General features: G+C 53.1%; 2 protein-coding genes across 3 annotated transcripts; one reads left to right on the forward strand and one right to left on the reverse strand.

The window, feature by feature from the left end:
- Positions 1 to 3,458, forward strand: RRP7A (ribosomal RNA processing 7 homolog A). The gene is made up of 7 exons (XM_076328696.1): positions 1 to 52; positions 127 to 269; positions 559 to 678; positions 952 to 1,075; positions 1,701 to 1,798; positions 2,205 to 2,403; positions 2,902 to 3,458. Exons 1-7 carry the CDS (start codon positions 1 to 3, stop codon positions 2,985 to 2,987), a joined length of 822 nt encoding a protein of 273 aa, XP_076184811.1. The 3' UTR covers positions 2,988 to 3,458.
- Positions 3,459 to 4,308: 850 nt separating this feature from the next.
- On the reverse strand, positions 4,309 to 13,676 carry SERHL2 (serine hydrolase like 2). 2 transcript variants are annotated; one of them, XM_076336604.1, is made up of 12 exons: positions 13,595 to 13,676; positions 11,887 to 12,119; positions 11,702 to 11,815; positions 10,558 to 10,599; positions 9,788 to 9,807; positions 9,506 to 9,580; positions 8,605 to 8,714; positions 8,253 to 8,332; positions 7,856 to 7,890; positions 7,003 to 7,079; positions 5,442 to 5,535; positions 4,309 to 5,121 (listed from the first exon to the last, which is right to left on the reverse strand). In XM_076336604.1, the coding sequence occupies exons 2-12, from the start codon at positions 12,032 to 12,034 to the stop codon at positions 5,005 to 5,007; spliced, it is 912 nt and encodes a 303-aa protein (XP_076192719.1). In that variant the 5' UTR covers positions 12,035 to 12,119; positions 13,595 to 13,676; the 3' UTR covers positions 4,309 to 5,004. The 2 variants fall into 2 exon arrangements, with proteins under 2 accessions (XP_076192719.1, XP_076192727.1); XM_076336612.1 differs by lacking the exon at positions 13,595 to 13,676 and adding an exon at positions 13,181 to 13,547.
- Between the last annotated feature and the right edge of the window lie 4,639 nt (positions 13,677 to 18,315).

The following is an 18,315-nucleotide window of genomic DNA, read 5'->3' on the forward strand; positions in this document are numbered from 1 at the left end:
ATGGCGGCCGCCGAGGAACGTGTGGTTGGAGCGGCGCCGGCCGGCTACACGGGTGAGGAGGGGGCGCGGGGCAGCGGGGAGGGGCCGGGGCGGCAGCGGGGTCTTTAACCGGTGCGTCGTCCGCAGCTCTGGCGGTGAAGTTCGGGGAGCGGCAGCGCTCGCCCCACTGTCTTTTGGTGAAGGAGCACCAGGTGCGGGAAGGGGCCGGCACCACGCACCCGCCTCGCCGCACCCTCTTCGTCCTCAACGTTCCCCCGTACTGCAGCCCGGTGAGTGAGGCTGGGGCGGCCGCGGGAGGGGGTAGGGGTGTCTCACCGGCGCGGGGGGAGCGCGGTGCTCGGCCTGGCGGCGGGGGCGGCTGGAGGCCGAGGGCATCGTCTCAGGAGCGCGGGGCCGTGGGCGAAGGAGCCAGGCGTGCCTCGGGGTAGCTGTGGGCAGAGGAGCTGGGGTTGTGCCGGAGGGCCTCCCGGTGCACTCTAGTCCGTGCGTGAGAGGGTGGGGAGAGGAATTACTCCCGCTTTCCTGTACCGTTTGTTCTCTTTTATTCTCTGCGTCAAGGACTCTCTGTCTAGACTGTTCGCCCGCTGCGGGTGTGTCCAGTCTGTGGACATCTGTGAGAAGCCAGGAGAGAAAAAAGAAAAACTCAAGTCCAAATTCTTCAACTGCAAAACTGTAACGGTAAAGCTCGGGGGGGGGGAATACTGATGCTTCAGTGGTCAGAGAAGGTCGCAAGCACTGAATGGTACTGTTTGGAATGTGAGATATGGGAAACCATTTGGGGGCATTGGGCAACGTGATTACTTACTTATTTAAGTTTACGTTATATTCTTTTGCTATCCCACTGTAACTTGTGGATTGATTTTTATTTTTCTTTTATTTGTACTGCAGCTCCTTGCTGCGTCACCAGTTTCCCTGGTGTATCTGACTGGCCTGGGTGTCTTTTTCTTTTAGGGATTTCAAGTAGCATACGTGGTGTTCAGGAAACCAGCTGGTGTCCAGGCAGCCAAGGCCCTGTCACGGGAAGGTCCCTTGCTGATATCAACAGAGAGTCACCCTGTGAAAACCGGCATTAGCAGTAAGACAGCCCTAGCTATCTTCCTGCTAGCTAGTGCCAGGGAAAAACTATATCCCTTCCTCGCTGAATCCTACCCTGCATGTCCCGGATTAATTCTCACCATTTTGTACTGAGCCAGGAGACATCCAGTGTTTCATTGTCCTGCTTTTATTATTCACAAGGTAGCAATCTTCTTGTACTGGATGTTGTAGTCTGGTCCAGTGACCCTGTGGGAGAATGGGGTCACTTGGTACAATGGAAGGGCAGTTTTTCCCAACATCTTTTCAGTATCACATAGATTCAGAGAAACTGGCTGCGTCTTGCCCGCAAAATGGAATTCAGGCTCAATAACAGGCACCAGGTGTCTGTCAAAATGACAGCACTTGACAGGAACACAGCCCTGAATGTTGCACCTCTTGAGCTTAAGGCTAGCCCACTCCTGCTTGGGAAAGTTGCAAGCTCTTCCCATCGCTTACTGGCTGTGGCCTGGGCCACAAGTTGGTTGAGCTGTGGCAGTGGGGAGGCTGAACAGGAATGGGAACAGTGTGTCCTTCCCCACAGCAGTTCTCTCTAGAGCTGCCCAAAGGCATCACACTAGGGCTTGCTTCTAGCAGAGGCTACTGCTGACTTCTGCCCTCTGTCTCAGAGTGGATCGCCAGCTATGCGGCCTCAGTCGTGGATCGGGAGGAGCTGAAGGCTGAGGTGGACGCCTACATGCAAGACTATGACAAAAAGATAGCAGAGGTGAGGCCAGGCTGGAGAGGGAACCCAGCTAAGAAGCAGTTTGGGGAGAGAGAAGATATCTTCATGCCCCGGCCTCAGTGGAAAGGGCAGAGGGAAACACACTGGTTGGCAGGGTGGTTTTACTCCCAGTTGCTGGTGGGCAGTCAGGTCCTGGTTGGTCTACAGCACCTGACTCTTCCACCCAGGGCTTACAACAGGTATCCACAAATCAATTGGGTCCTGGCTGGCGTGCAGTGTTGTGACTGAGAGGTGAATGTCTGCCCTCTTGGTCCCATCCTTCAAATCTTGTGCAGAAGCAGGAGCTGTAACTTTGCATGTGTGTAAGGGGGACACTGGGGGGGAGCCGTGAATCAGGGTGGCTGGCAGCCTGGTTGCACTGAGCTGCCTCACCCTCCTGTCTTTACAGGAAGAAGCCAAAGCAGCCAAGGAGGAGGGCGTTCCGGATGAGGAGGGCTGGGTGAAGGTAACGCGGAAGGGCAGGAAGCCTGGCCTGCCCCGGACAGAGGCTGCCAACCTGCGGGTGCTGGAGAGGGAGAAGCGGAAAAGGGCCCGCAAAGAGCTGCTCAATTTCTATGCTTGGCAGCATCGCGAGACCAAGAGAGAGCGTGAGTGTCTGAGTCTCCTCCTACCCCTGCCTGTGTCTCTTGTATCTCACACTGTGGCCCAAAGAGCGTCCTTCTTCCTTCAGTGGAGGTTATGTCCAGCTGCAGGTGAACAGTTGGCTAGGTGATTGTGTGAATGGCCTTGCCAGCTCTTGGGGGCCCCTTGCCACCACCTCTCCTAGCGAGGGCTGCTGGAATATTTTGTGGGAGAGTGCACAGGTCGTGACTTTCCAATAGATGAGTTTCTTCAGTCTGCACAAAGGCAGCAATTGAAAGGGAAAACCAGCCTGTTTCCTCCCCAAGAGGGAGCTGCAACACTGCCGGAGATGAACCGCCAGAGCCCCAGCTTGGCACTCAGCCCAGGCGCAAAAGGACCTGCTCTGGGAAGTGTGTGTTTGCAAGTTTCAGGACTGAGCCCCTCCTGGTGTGTGGAAGTGAAGCTCCGCAGGAGAAGGAGATCTGCTGCTCCTGTGTGACCTGTCTTCTTTCTGCCTCTTTCAGACATCGCCCAGTTGAGGAAGAAATTTGAGGAGGACAAGCAGAGAATCGCACTGATGCGAGCCCAGCGCAAATTTCGACCATACTAAGTCGTGCCGAGCTATTTCCTCAGATGCTTGTGCTGGAGAGGGCAGGAGAGATGCCTATGGACTCACATGTGCCGAAGGATTTCAAGGAATTGAGGCAGCTTCGGGTTGGCCCTGCCCTTGGATCTAAAGTGGGAGATCCCAGCAACCGCCACTGGAGGGGGTGTTTCCTTCTGTCGCACCGGTATCCTCCTGCTCTCCCTGCCATCGTTCGGCCCTGTGGCACCACTTCCCAAGGTGCTCAGGTCAAGGTCCTGTGACAACCTGTATCTCCCTGCCACGCAAGGCCCTCCTAAAGTTTGGTGAGAGCTGGGATTGACCTAGCACAGCCTCTGCAGGGGCAGGGAATGGCTGAAGAACTGTAAATAAACTGCTGCTATGTTCTCAGAACATGGAATGCCTCTCTCTGCCCCATGGTCTGCTGTGGGGGACAGCTTCTTGTGTGCTGGGTGGCAATTAAAGTCATGGCTTGTATGCCTGTGCTCCTTTGCACATATTATCTGGGGGTGAGTAAGAAGAGGAGAGAAGTGACCTCAGGAAAAGCCCAACTGGGAAGTTCCCAGACCTGTTGTCACAAGCAAAGATCAGTGGTGTGTTACAGAGCCCTACCCCTTCCCTTGGTGTTTCCCTCCCAGGCAGTTCCCTTTCAGCCAGGTGTTGAGGTGCCCAGTCTTCCAGCTGTGTGCAGACCTCTACAGCCATGTCTAGGCTGGGAACTGCTGCTGTTCAGCACCATCACTAGATACAAGATGAGATGGCAGCCTGGCTTTGGAGGGAGAAACCAGACTCTCCAAGGCCTGTTTCCACTTAACCTGTCAGCAGCCCATAGGAGGCAGGTAAGGATGGCAACAGGCACATCCAGCAGCGGGGCAATGCTTTTGTACTGCCCACATAACATTTGTGCAGCCTTGGACTTAATGATTGTTCGCCCCAGTGCACTCTGTGATCGGAAAGGGGCTGTAACCCACCCACCCCCAGGCTTCTGCACATTTATTTTGCTGCCTGTAGCCTCGATACGGGTGTGACTGTGAATGTAAGCTGGAAATGGTGGTAAATTCCACAGAGCTGGGTTAAAATGGATTTACCCTCCCCTAGAAAACCCACTGCAAATGCAGCTTCCATTGCATGGGGAGACTGCCAGGCCTGCTTGCTTCAGTTGGCTTTTTGCATCAATTTAACTAAGAGGCAGATGGATCCTTAATATGCCCTATCTATAGCAGAATGCATGTAAAAATCACTGCCTCCTAAGACTGGTGGTGTAGCTGCTTGGGTGAGCATGCCAAAAGAAACGAGTTTCACTCCTGTACAGTCAAGAAGACAAGAGTTAATATTGGGAGATTAATCTTTATTTAGGACAGAAGTCATCTTTTGCCAACTTTTCCATTATTATTAGTTCTCCCAGCTGCTTCAGCTAGAGCATTAGTGACTCATTCCCTAGGAGTTCATTAAAATAGCCTTCTGTGCCCAGGTGAGCTTTTAAGCTGACTTTTAAACAAGCAGCAGCTCAGAGTAGAACAGAGACACTGAGGCCCTCTGAGCTCAGGCACCCATGGAAGTAAGCAAAGAAGCAGAACACTTTCTTGGTTTTTCAGTAAGTGTAACCCTGGGAGGAGACTGGTTGCACCATCCTTGGGGAGGAGGCGAGATGAGCCGCCAGTCTCTTGCAATGCTACAGCTGGTGTTGCTGCTGCTCCCACAGTGGTTGCCTCTGCCTGTATTCCTGCTCCATTTCGTGGTGCAAGTTAGAAGCAAGCGAGGGGAAGGCCACTCTGGGCATCTATCCCTGTACTCAGAGCTGGAAGTGAAGGAAGGATTCCTTTTCCCTCTGACAACCGAGATATTTTGCTCAGCTCTCCTCCAGGGAACCCCCAGCAGACCTGCTTCCACCCTGCAGTGAGCTAAGCTTCGGGAAGGGTATTGTGAAACTGATGTTGGATGTGAGGTAGGAATGGTGACAATTCCTCCAGAGCCTGCTTTTTAGCTCCCTGTTCTCCTGGACTGCTGCAGCAGCGAGTGCTTCCTAGAGCCTGGCTCTGGTGTTCTGCGCTGTCAGGAAGTTGCTGATGATCCCAGACACCACCTTGGGCTCGTTCAGGTGCACAAAATGACTCCCAGGCACCTCTACTAGCTGGATGTGCTGGAGGGAGAAGACACAAGAAGATGGACCAGGAAAGTGCTCCCTCAGGCAAGCTGTGCTTGCTGTGTGGCACTCGGGGAGGGGGGCAGGGGGGGCGAGGCAGGACAGGGATGAGAGGACTAGGGAAGAGCTGGGTCCAGAGGGCAGTACTGACTTAGGAATTTGGCAGCAGGGGCGAAGTTGGCTTCCTCCCGTGTGAGGACTGTGCCATTCAGGACAAATCACCTAGTGGGGGGTGTCCACTGAGGTGAGCTGCTTCCTAGCTCTATTGCTCCCAGGTTGGTGGCACATAGAGATGTAAGGATGGAGTTTGCTCTCACCTCTTTGAGGGTAGATTCAAATGCTTCCCGTAGGGCTTTCACAAAGTGATTTCTGCTGTCTAGCTTGTGTGGTACCAAGAGTCCATCTTGCGCTCTGAAAAGCAACAACAAGGCTCAGTACAGCACATAGTGCGCCTCTGTTTGTCTTCGCTGCTGTCCTGGGCAGCAGCAGTGTCCCCAAGTCTGTGGGGCAACAGACCCAACTGCTCTTCCCAGGCTGCTTGTAAACAGCAGGGTTACAGGGTCATACATGGTAGTCAGAGGAGCACCGCACAGCTTGGCTAAGCATCTATTTTCTATCAAACTATCCGTTTAAAACCTTGGGTGATTGCCTAGTAGAATCAGAGTGGAGACTGGTTAAACATTATCCTCCCAGGGCTGGCTCCTTAACTGGTCTGAGTACATCATTCCCTGCCCCCACCCTGTCTTCTGCTCTTAACTTTTTCCTTCCAGCCAGCTTCTACATCTGCCCTCTGTCCCTTTCCATACTCCAGGCTGCTGTTTTAAACAGGGTGTGCCCTGCTTGGAGAGGGAGGTACCAGGGCAGTATCCTGGAGAAGCCAGCATTAGACCTCCTGCAGAGTTAAGATCATGCTGTCTCCTACTGTGCTGCAGGTGATGGGACAAGGTGACATCCCAGGCTCAAAGGGATGTACTCTGTATGGCCTAAAGAACTTGTCCTCACCATGAAGTTGCATTTCTGGACAAGCAGGAAAATCCTTAAGCTCTTATGATTTCAACAGACTAGGGAAGCCAAAACTGCACCTCATTTCCTAACTTCTAGCGCTTCCCCTCGTTTCTTAGTCTTAACAGCACCACACAGGCCAAAGTAGCCAGAGCCCTGCACGTCTTGCCCTCCAAGGAGATGGGAAAAAGAAGAGAACTACCAGAACCAGCTACCCACCCAGACAGCTTAACAGCTTGAGGGGCTCTGCGCAAGCTACTGGCTACCTCCCCACAGCTTCTCCCTGCCCCAGGCAGCGCAGGGGAGAGCTTGCAAGAGCTCCAGGACCAGCTGGAGGAGGTGGAAGCTGCCATGGTTTCACCTGTTTGCACAGGCAAGAGGTTTTGGGGTCTGGAGAAGGCGACAGGCTGGGTAGCTGTGACTGGGGGAAGAGTCAGGCCAGGAGGAAAGCAAGTAAGAGCGGTGCTGTGGAGGGTCCCGTGTTTGCCAGGATGGCCCCTTGCTGTAGGGCCAAAGGACAGAAAGTCGTGGGACGGCAGCGTGAAGGCATGAGCGTGGGAAGGACAGGGCAGGTCTGGCATTTCCTTGGTCAGCCTTGCACCAGGGAGGCCCAGCCTGAAAATGCAGCGCCAGGCCGGGAGGAGGATGTGCCAGCTGCTCTCTGCCTGCTCCAGGAGCCTGCCCAGCCCAGGGCAGTGGTGGGGAACTAGGAAATGCTTCTCACATGTGAGGTTGTACTATTGTGCCAACTGGCCTGAAGGTCTGGGTGGCTGCTGCAAAGGAGTGGGTAGCAGAGGACTCCTCTCTAACCTTCATGCCCTCCACCCAGGGCTGCAGGGAAGCAGCGAGGGTTGGTTTGGCTTGTGCCTCACTCACACAATTATGAGAACACGGTCCTGAATCTTCTGCAAGAGCTTCACGCACTGCTCCACCGTGAAGGACTCTCGACTCTGCTGCAGGTACAAAGATAAAGAGAGCAGCAAAGGTCAGGGACAGCAGCTGGGGGCAGAGGGTGTCCCTGACCCCTGCCACACTAGCGGCTCTGAAGGCAGAAGTGGCTGCAGCCCCAATGCTGCCGTGCTGGGACATGACAGGCGGCCAGGCTGTGCACAAGAGTAGCTGGCTCTGCAAAGGCTCCTTCTGTCCAGCTGCGTTTCAGGGCTGCCAACAACACTGCCTGCTGGGATGCAGCACATATGGGAATGATCTCATAGCAGAGAAAAGCTTTAAAAATCCTTTTACTAAAAAGGAGACAGTTACAATACTCTGGCTTTCATAGCCTGGCAGTAGCACAGGTAGAGGAGGCCCTACTTGCTCAAAAGTGGCACAAAGCTATCGGAATATCAAACACAGGGACTTTGCTCTACTCTCTCTCTCCCCTTCTTATACGGGTGACCTGACAAAGCAGCTGACCGAAAGCATCTATCCCTCTGCTGCCTGAAGAGTTATAAGGGCAGGAAAATGTGGCCAGGAGGCCCTGGGGCAGAGGAACTGCTAGAAAAATCTGTAACATTTTCCAGTGACTCTGTAAGCTGAGTCAGTTAACGATCGAGTGCAGGCTCTTTTAACAGCAGCATTTAAAAGAGGTGTGGGAATTAGGGAAGCAGAAAGTAAACAGTTGGGTGGAGGCAGGGCCTGGGCTCAGTGAGCAGGCCTCCACTATCTCTGAGTTTTCTGTAAGCTCAGGGCTCAGAAGCAGCAGGGGACACGTCAGAAGAGCAGTGCTCACCGTACGGACTCTCATGTCTCTGTTATACACCAGCCCTGGAATGAAAAAACAAGAGAAGGTTTTCATGTCTCACAGGAGCAGGAGTTGCTCTCCTTCTCTTCACCTCTGGGGTCTGCCCAAGACTTTTTGAGACAAGAGGAATAGGATTAATTCAGATTTTCCCTTTTTTTTTTTTTAATTTCTTTTCTTCAACCATTCTAGGACTCGAGCACCAACCACAGTTGCTGGGAATGGAGAGCTCTGCTTCCAGACCTAATTGATCCCATTCAGGCTGTATAAACTTGTAGCTAGGGCACCCTGTACCCTGTGGAAGACAATGGCTGTTGGCAGCGCTCCCTTCCCACACCCAGTGTTGGCCCAGCACTGTGATGAGCCCTGTCTCCACGCAGCCCCTTACCAGCGGGTGTCTCGGTTGCTCCTCGCTGCAGTAGGATTGCCCCACCCTCTGCTGTCAGATGTCTGTTTGCTTCTAAGAGCCTGGGGGAGACATGGCAGAGAGATTGTTCTGCTGGAAAAGGGAGGAAGCAAAGCGAAAATGGCATGACAAGGTGACAGCGAGCTCTCAGGCTGCTTCAGAAAAGAGCAGGAAAAAGCAGCAGCTTCTGGCAGCAGAAGCAAAAGGTCTTGCTGAGATTCCAGAGGACTTGAAAGGAGAAGTGCAGGGGCAGTTTCCCTTTCTCATTCGTGTATCCGTAACTCTGTCCAAAGTGAGAGCAGGCAGCAAATGAAGAGGACAGATAGGAACCCACCTCTGCAATGCTGCTTCGGGGCTCCGTGCTTTGGGAATTTGCTGCTTTGCCTCTAGACTCAGTAATCTGTCAATCACCATCCGTTCTGATTTCAGCCATGCCTCAGTGTCCTGAAACAAAGAGAGGTAGGGAACAGGAGTAACCCCTCTCTTCTGAATCTTATTACCCCTTATCAGAGGGTAGAAGAGGGCATTTCACCCTTCAGTATCCCTCAGAACTGGTACCAGTTATGGACATATTAAAAATGCCCATTTCTGGGGAAAAGAGAACAACAATACTTAAAAGGCAAGGTAGGAACAGAAAGCTAAGCACTGTTGTATAGAACTTACTAACTTTTTACCCCTGTGATCTTTTCTACCCCTTCCTACCTCACTTTTGAGTTGAGGACAACTGTCCAAAAGAACAAGGGAAATCTGGTATCTCTTGTCTCTCTGACCCTGGGCTTCTGTCCCACTTCTGCCAAGCAAAGCCCCAGCATCTGGTAGCGATGATGGCAGGTTGGGAATGTAGTTTTATGTCCTGCCAGGAACAGAAAAAGAAACCCACCAGTCTTGCACCCAGGTCACCCAACAAGCTGTTGGCAAAAAGACAACCTTGGCTGGCAGTTGCTTGGACAGAGGTTCCAGTTCCTTTTGTACAAGGGCATGGCACAGACAAGTGAATTTTGGTGCTAAGGGACTGCAGGATGTAGAGCGCTACCAAGCGTCCCCAAAGGGCCACCCTAAGCAGGGACCTCAGCCCATGCAACAAGGAGCAGATCTGTGCCTGCCAAAAGGAAGAGCCCCAAGACTTGTGTGACCTGCCAGGTCACATCAGTGCTTTCTCTGAACAAATGAGGGAAAGAAAAAAACCATCTATTTTGTATTTAAAAAAGGGAGGAGAAGGACACACGAAATCTAACCTCTGGAGCTAGCAGAAAGCCAAGATTTTCCAGCAGGATCAGCTTGTCCACCATCTCAGGATAAAGGAAACAGAACTGAGGAGAGATGAAACAATATGAAAGAAAGAGAAAAGTTGAGCATTGAGTGATGTCTTTGTCCTGCTACACTGGAGAGGGGGTCAGGGAAGGGCCTCTCCTCCCCTGAGATCCAAGTCCCACACAGTCTGTCCCTTCGTTCCTCTCCCATTTGTTGTTCCAGCTGCAGAAATCACAAACCCCATGAAGAAAGGATGCTTTACTCACCATTCCTGCCACAGACCCACCTGCAAAGGGAAGAAGTGTGCTCAGTTATGCACTGGACACCCCCCGGTAACAGAAACTTCCCTTCCCCATAGCAGGTGCTGCCTTAGAAGCACAAATGCATGTTGTACCAAGGGACAAAGCCCCAGTTACAGAGTAAAGCTCTCCCAGAAGGCAGGATGCAGGCAGATTGCAAGGCTATTGGCCAGCTGGACTCCCTGTCCTGCACCACCCCCATCTCCCTTTTAGACAGCAAGAGCCAAGGAAGAGTTACTAGTTAAAAAAGATGGTGTGCAGGTACTGTGAGCTGTGGCCACAGCAGCCCTGGGGAGCAAAACCCAAATCGTGGCAAAACCCAATCACGTCCCAAGGACAAAGGGATAGAGCCTGGAGTCCGGTTCCCCTCAGCAAGCTCTGTGACCCACCAAGAAGGGCCCTGCTGTCCCCAGGCTTTGTGGCCTTGTGGGGACCAGGCAGGAAGGCCTGCTGCAAATTCTCCTGCTGTAGACCACCCCTCTTTGCCCATCACTGTTCCCTCCTGGGGGTGGAGGAAAGGCCCACAGCAAGAGTTACCACTGTTTGTACTACAGGGTCTTGAAAGTAGAGGCATTTCAAACGAGGGCATAGATTTTTTGAATCACTCAAGCAGGAACCTGGTACTTGACACAATATAATAAATATTCCAACTCAGCTCCTAGCAGCATGCCTTCTAAGTTAATTATCTACTCCTATTTCCATGAATCTCACAGCTTACAAGGACAAGAGCCACTTACCCATACTGTGACCCATCAGGGTGAATCGTCTCCACTGCAAGGCTAAGTGGCAACAGACAAAAACAGACAGTGCTGCATTAGAAACCAGAGCAGCGGCATCTTGCTGCTTCTCCACCAACACGGGCCCCTTCTCCCGGAAGGGCTTTTGCACTGCTTAATTTGCTTCCTAATCCAGAAATGAGATGGCTAAGTAGGCAAGATTTAAAGAAAAAGAGCATCCACCACCTCATTTCCTTGGTAGTTAAGTCACGCAGCTCTCAAGCTGTCTCTGTATGGCAAACAAACTACAGCAAATTCCCATTCATTGCCAGACATGAGACTGGCAAGAAGCAAAGGAGCCTAACTGGGCAGCATCTGCTGGAAGAGGGAGACCTTGACAGAACATCCCACTTCAGGGCATTCCACAAGAGCCATGAGGACACAGAGCAAGGTCCGCTGCCTTGAGGAAAGTATGATTATTCCAAGTGAAAGCTCTCTGCACCATTTAGCACATCAGGCTCTTCAATCCATTTTTAGGGCACTCCAAGAGGCTTATGGGAAAATACTGCTTCATCAGTGCTGCCCATCTGAAATATACCTCACTGAAAGATGTGTTTTACCCTCTGGCACATCAATGAGCTTCTAGAGGCTCTTTGTATACTGAATGAGGGATGCAAAACTGCACATGCCACAACCTCCCGCAAGATCAGCAAACGGGCAGTTAGATCAGGAGTTATTAGGAGCCCCAGACACCTTGGCTTTCAGATTTCTTTGTATGATACTAAAACAAGCAGCAAGCTGCCATTGGGGAGAACCAGAAGAGTCTCCAACTTACACCTAACACTGGTTAGAGGTCACTGGCTGCTTACAAAAAGTCAGTCTGGCAAAACTATTTAGTTGCATCCACCACTTCGCCACTACTGCTTTTTAGTATAGAAACACTTGCTTCCCAGGGCTTACTGTTTCTTCCTCTCACAAAATAGTGAGAGAGAGGGATGCTTATTCAGTCTGTGGTCACAAAGCACCAGCTAACATCAGGCTGGGGAGAAGCAGAGGGAACTGACCCCTCTCCTGGCAGTAAATGCTGCCTGCTTGTTCTAAGGAGCAGGCACAATATAGCACCCCCTGCACAAACATCCCCTCAAGAGTCCCTTCAACTACCCACCTGCTGCCACCCGCCGCACATCGGTCACGTAATCCAGAAAATGGTAGGGGGAGCCTGCAGGTCGGTGGGATGACAAGCCATGGCCAGAGAAATCCATTGCCACATAATAGCAATCTGAAAGGGAGAGAATATCAGATGTGCAGCCCTGCAACACAACAAGAACCATCCTGATGAGCCAGACCTACCTCTGGGGAGCAGTGGAATGAGCTTGTCAAAGGTGTTGGCGTTGTCCAGCCAGCCGTGCAAGCACAGCACGGGGTGTCCCTCCGAGGGTCCCCAGGCCTTGGCTGCCACGTGGCCCCAGGGCACAGGGAACTTCAACTCTGAGAACATGCCCAAAATAGTGTTCACAAGTGATGTCCCTGGAGAGCCACGTGCTCGGAGTAGGTCCCAGGGATCTTGTTAATGGCCCAGAGCTCTGAAAAGAATAACACAGGTCTTTAGTAACTTACCAGTCTCCTGTGGTCTTAATTAGCAGCTTGCTGATTTATAGCTCCCCATTCAACATCCCAAGCTGCCGTCCCTGCCTGCCTGTTTGGGGAATCCTCCTCCCAGCACGTACTAGCAATGCTCCTAGGAAGAAACAAGCTTTCCCTACACAGCAGTAGAAAGCCTCCTCTCTGTGTCTCTGCAGCAGCTGCAACCTGACCAGAAGGCACAGGAGATCTGGCAAGAAGGAACCACGCAGAATTCCCCCAGCTAGCTGCAGTCAGCCAGGCACCTGTCCCGGACCAAAAAGACAATTTCGGGAATAAGGGTGCTGCCTCCAGTACTAGACTGTTACCACCTTCTCTTTTACCTTGGTGCTTCCCCTCTTTCACACCACCAGCTGGCACCTCGAGAGAGCAGCTGGCTACATGCCACACAGCGGGTCACTGCTGCCACCTTCCCGTGCACCCCTCAGGGCCAGGGACCCTGCATGGGATATGGGTCCACAACCTGCCAGGCACCTGTTCAACCTCAAACCTGTCTCATTACTGCTGATCTGCCTGGCAATCACTGAGCTACATCTGACCCTTACTCAACCCCAGCCTCTGGGGATCTTCCAGGGGTGGTATGAGTATCTCCCCTTTACCCCCAAGCCCTTCTGACCCCTGGGGCTCCTCATGGACAGCCTGACTATCCCCATCCCCAAGTCTCTCATGCCATATCCCCTTTCCAGTGACTTGTCTCAGGTCTCTCCTCCCTTAAATAGCCCCCTGAGACCCCACAGCAATTAAATCACTCTACAGCAAGTCCCTCCTGAGCCCATACCTCTGTAAGGTGTGAGGACAGAGGGGGCGAGGTGAGGCTGCTGTCAGGGCCCTGAGAGCACTTACAGGCCCTAATGGTCCCAATCAGCCACACCCGGGGCTTCCCCTACATCTTTCCCTTCTGCCCATGAGCCTATTTAAGCTCAGCCCAGGACCAGCCTCAGTGGTGCTGCAGGAGTGCTGGTCTCCAGCAGCAGTGCCCTAATCTCATGGATCATGGTCCTACCTGCTGATCATGGGGCTGCGTCTGACCCCAGCTGCCCTCACTGGGCCTGATCCTGACAACCGTGGGCTGAATTCCTGGCGTGACCATGGACCTGCCCCTTCCTCACAGATCTGCCTGATGACCTGGGCTCCTGGCAGAGCCTGACTGCTCTTCCCGGGCTCAGCGGGGCTCCGGCCCTGGGGTCCCACCCGGCTCCGGGGTGGGGGCCTCCCCAGGCAGGCAGAAAGGGCCGCTACACCCGGGCCTTCGCCTCAGGGAGCCCTGGGGCAGCTGGTCCCGGCCCCGGGGAAGGGCTGCCCGGGGACTGACCCCCGTCCGGCGCCGAGAGCGGCCTCCGGAGCGCCGCGGCTGCTGGCGGCCGCCCCGGCCCCGCTCCCCGCGCCAACCGCACGCTGCTCCCCGGCCCTCTCCTACCGCTCTGTCTGGCCGGGACGGCAGAGCAAGGCCGCGGCAGGAGGACGCAGCCCGGCGACGAGGCGGGCCGGGCCGGCTGCACCGCCCTACTCCCCGCCTCCCCAGGGCGCCCCGGGCGTCCGCCTCCTGCCGCTCCGCCGGCGCGAGGCCGTCACGGCCCGAGGCGGGGGGGGGGGGAGGGCAGTGCCGCCATCTTTGTCTTCCCTCGTCGCCTCACACTTCTAGGGTCCAGCTGGGAAACGGGGTGGTGGGCGGGTGGGGGCACAACAGCGCGGCCTCCCCTGCCTGGAGAGCATTTCCTGGTTCCCACCACTCCCCACCCTTGGCCCTACGGCAAGGGGCCGTCCTTGATCGCAAACGCGCGACCCTCCACAGCACCGCTCCTACTTGCTTTCCTCCTGACCTGGCTCTCCCCTCAGTCACAGCTACCCAGCCTGCCCGCTTCTCCAGACCCCGAAGCCTCTTGCCTGTGCAAACAGGTGAAACCATGGCAGCTGGTCCTGGAGCCGCCGGCCTGACCCAGCTCTTGCAAGCTCTCCCCTGGGTGCCCGGGGCAGGGAGGAGCTATGGGGAGGTAGCCGGTGCCTTGCACAGAGCCTGTGTTCGGATGAGGGTCTGTAAGAGTAATGAGGAGTTAATGATGTCTGTAGGGTCTGAAGCTGTGATCAACCTACTGGGCACAATAGGGACCTGTAAGGAGTCGCAGTCATGACGGTATGGCTGTGTCCTTGACTACCTCCAGAAGACACATTACTGATAATGGAAACAGCCTGTACTGCAGCGTCACAGTGTGAGATGTTTCAACTGTGACCCAGGAGCATCATAGCGGCATCAAACAGGCTCAGTGCTTGACACCAGTGGTGAACTTCTGTCGCTCTCTGATGGAGAAACTCTTCTGAATTCTAACGCTTGCTGGAATCGCGTTGCTCCAGGGGCGAGAGTCACTCCCCCATACTGTGACCCACCACAGTGAACTGACTCTACTGCAGGGCCAAGTTGCAGCAGATAAACAGCAGACAGCACTGCCTTAGCTGCTCCACTCTTCCGCAAAAACATACCTCTCAGCCGGAGAGGTTTCTACACAGTTTTCTTCATTAGTTGCCCAGAAAGGGGGTGGCTGCATAGACCAGGCTTCGAGAAAATCAATACCCGAGTATGGCTGGGAATACTGCTCGCTGGTGCCTCGCATTCCCTCCAGCAGTCAGAGTCTACCAGGCCTAATGCAGACCACAAACATTCCCCTTCAGTCAAGGACTCGGCAGTCAAACGAAGCAAAGTCAAACTGCGCTGTGAGCAGTGGGACGCCTTGCTGGAACAGTTGGAGAAAGCAGAATGAATGAATGTTCTTAGGGAGTCATTTTTATACTGGTAATTGAAAACTCTCTGCTCAGTTCAGCATATCAGTCTCCTAAATTACACAATACATTTTCAGAACAGCCTGCAAAGCTTGAAAGAAACCAGTGTAGAAGCTTACAGCCCTGTTTCTCCTGCCTAGTTCAAACTCATCCTGGCAAAATAGGCTCCGCATCACAGCAGTTGAAAGGTAACCTTTGGGACCCATCACAGAGAAGAAATGAGAGCTATGCAGCTCACAACCTCCCCTCCAGGTGAGGCATTAGAAAGGAAATCAGAACATGAATTCTTATAGGTTTGGAAAATCCAGTGCATTGCTTTTTCTTAGGACTCCATGGAGGAGGAGCAGGAAAGCAGACCGCAAGCACTGGGGAACTATGTGGAGGGAGAGAGGCCACAGTACCATTTACAGGTTCTTTCCTACAACTGTCAGAGGTGGGTGTCTGATTACAAAAGGTGAAAAGCAAGAGACAGCTTTTTTTTTGGTAGAACAGATTTGTAAAATGCACTCCATAATCAATCGCTGCTGCTGCTGTTAGAGAGGGCAGGGTCTTCCTGTGAATTACTGGGATTTCTTCACGACAAGCCACCAGAAAGCAGTGTAATTTCTAGGCAGTGGCTGCTAGGCTTGCAGTTCTTCTGGCTATGGTGTGGGTCTTGAGGAAGAGGACCCTGTGCAGGAGTGATGTGGACCCCTTGCACAAACCTCTGTGGTTGGTGGGACAACGGGCCATGGCCAGGAAAATCCATTGCCACTTAACTGCAATCTGAAAAGGAGAGAGCATCAGGCATGCAGACCTGAAGCATGACACACAGCCCATCCTTGCAAGCCAGACCCACCTCTGGGGAGCAGTGGAATGAACCCATCAAAGGTGGTGGCATTGTCCAGCCAGCCACGCAAGCACAGCACAGGGTGACCCCTCCAGGGTCTCCAGGCCTTGGCTGCCACATGTCCCCAGGGCACGGGGAGTTTCACCTCTGAGAACTTGTACCCACAAGCAACATCCTCTGAGCGGTACATGCTGAGAGCTGGTCCCAGGGAGCTTGTTAACAGCGTAGAGCTCTGGACAGAGCTTGTAGATATGTGGTAGTTACCAAATTTATCTGGCACCCCTGACCTCTGCTTAATACCAGTTTTCAGGCACAAGCCTTGTTTGGGGTAACCCTGAGATCTTGCTGTAAATGCTTACCCTGGTAATATGTGCACCATCATTCACAGGTCTTAGACCCTCTCCCCCATCACCTTGGACCCTCTCCCCCACTCCAGCAGCCAGTAGGATTTGGGCTGTCTTTGCTTTGGGTCACACAGATGACCTCTGGGTCTTGGGTGGGAAGGATGTGTTCTCTAGTGAATTCTGACTCCTGTGACTTGCATCCCAAGTCACTTCTGGTAGGAGGCTCCATCAGCAGGGACCTCATGGGAAGGGAAAAATTCCTCACAGAAATCATCAGTGATAGGTGATGTGGGATAGAGCTCCAAGTGGAGAAGGTTGCACTGGGATGCAGCCCTGGACCCTCCCTCAGCAGCAGGACTGTCATCCTATAAGCCAAAGCCAGATTGTTGAAATCTTCTCCAGGTCCCTCATGTCTTCTCTAGCAATGCTACTTACCCCTCTGAAAGAGCAGCCCAGCGTCTTACAAGACTGCATGTCTCCCCCAGCACTGCCTGGCAAACCACCCCCAATGCAGGATGCATGGCAAAATTTGGATGGCTCACAAAATTAATTTTGCTGCATCTAATTCTAAGAAGTGCTGCAGGCTACTGCAGTGGAATTGCTGCCTGTGGAGGATCAAGTTAGACTCCACCTGGCAAGGTGCTGGGGTGTTGGCTGGGCTGCACTGGCCTGGTGGTAAGAAAGGCTGGTTTTGCTTAAGAACTGGGAGTTAGAGATATCCCGTGTACTTAGCAAAGGATAATTTAACCTCTGTGTCCTTGCAAAGGAGAAGGAGACTTGCAAGGGTGAACATTGGGACATGCAAAGCTGTTACGCTCTGCTGACTTGGAACAGCATTGATCAGTTTGTGCTAGCTGCAGATCTGGTGAGGAAACTTTAAGTACAGCAGATTGATTGCTACCAAGGGACAAATTCCCCATAGCTGGTTGGATTCAAGCACTGAAGTACTGACATATTGATCTATTTATGGTGATTTATTAGTAATAGCCTTGTACCCCAAATTCTCTTGTGCAGTTATACAAGTAAAAAAGCATGCTATTGCTAGCTTAATTGATTTCTTCCAGAGGATATATAGAGGATATACCTTTATATAAAGCCCCACATTGTGAGCATATGCTGCACTCAGTAGACAGGAAAATAAAAGTGATCACAGGGCAAAATGTGTCCTATAACCAGCCTCAGCATGCTGGCTCCCAGGCTTTGGGTTTGCAGGCAGCAGGCAGGTCTGGGGTGCTGTCAGGGCCCGCAGAGCAGTTCCTGCTCTGGGACAGGGACCAGTTCCTTCCCTGCTCTGGGACAGGGACCAGCTCCTTCCCTGCTCCAGCAGCCCAGAGCAGGGGAAGGATCCCTGCAGGGAGACGAGGGAAATCTGGTGAGTGCAGAGCTGTTGGTGGTGGATGCAGGCACTGCTTGGGCAGCCCACAGTGGGTTGGCGGGAGCAGAGGCACTTAATGACCACAGGGAAGCCCTCACCTCCTCAGTGCATGGATCCCTAATGGGTCTTCTGCCCTTTGTCATACACACTGCTTGGTGTCCCCCTGCCTGAGGAAAGCTGCTCTCTCATCCCTGCCACGACCCTGCACAAGGTCGTGGAGGTGAAGACCTCATGCCCTAATTTCACTTGTTTGGGAAGGAGAACAGGACTTATGAGAAGGAGAGGCCTCAGTGAGGGGCTGAACCACAGATCTGCACCCTGTGGACATTCCCCAGTGGACGTCTCCCTCCCTTGAGCTCCATCCACAAACCTTGCTTGCCTCAGAGATGGTCGCAGGGAGTCACAAGGGTTTAAATGAGCTGCCCATGTGGGAAGAGTTGAGGTAGGATGTGAATGTCCTGCAGCCCAAGAGGTCTTGCCATCCCAGGCTGTGCTCAACAGCTACAGACCCATCTAGGTACCTCATGTGATGTACTTTTCTTTTGGCTTTCCCTAATTTCCTGTTGAATTTCAGTGATGTGAATGAGCTTCTGATGCCTGAAATAGCCACTGACATATTAAGCTCAAAAAATGCTGTGATGCTTTAAGTTGGTTTCTCTCCCCTTGCTCCAGGCACGTGCCTGTTGCACTCCTTGTCCCAGAGCTCTCCAGCCCTGCAGAAGGTGGGAGAGACAAATAGATGCTGGCTCTTTACGCACCACAGTCTGGGGCCAATGTGATAGTTTAAATGGAAATTTTTGGCAGTTTAAGTTAATAAG

This window comes from Aptenodytes patagonicus, chromosome 1 (assembly GCF_965638725.1).
Source record: "Aptenodytes patagonicus chromosome 1, bAptPat1.pri.cur, whole genome shotgun sequence".
Classification (NCBI taxonomy): domain Eukaryota; kingdom Metazoa; phylum Chordata; class Aves; order Sphenisciformes; family Spheniscidae; genus Aptenodytes; species Aptenodytes patagonicus.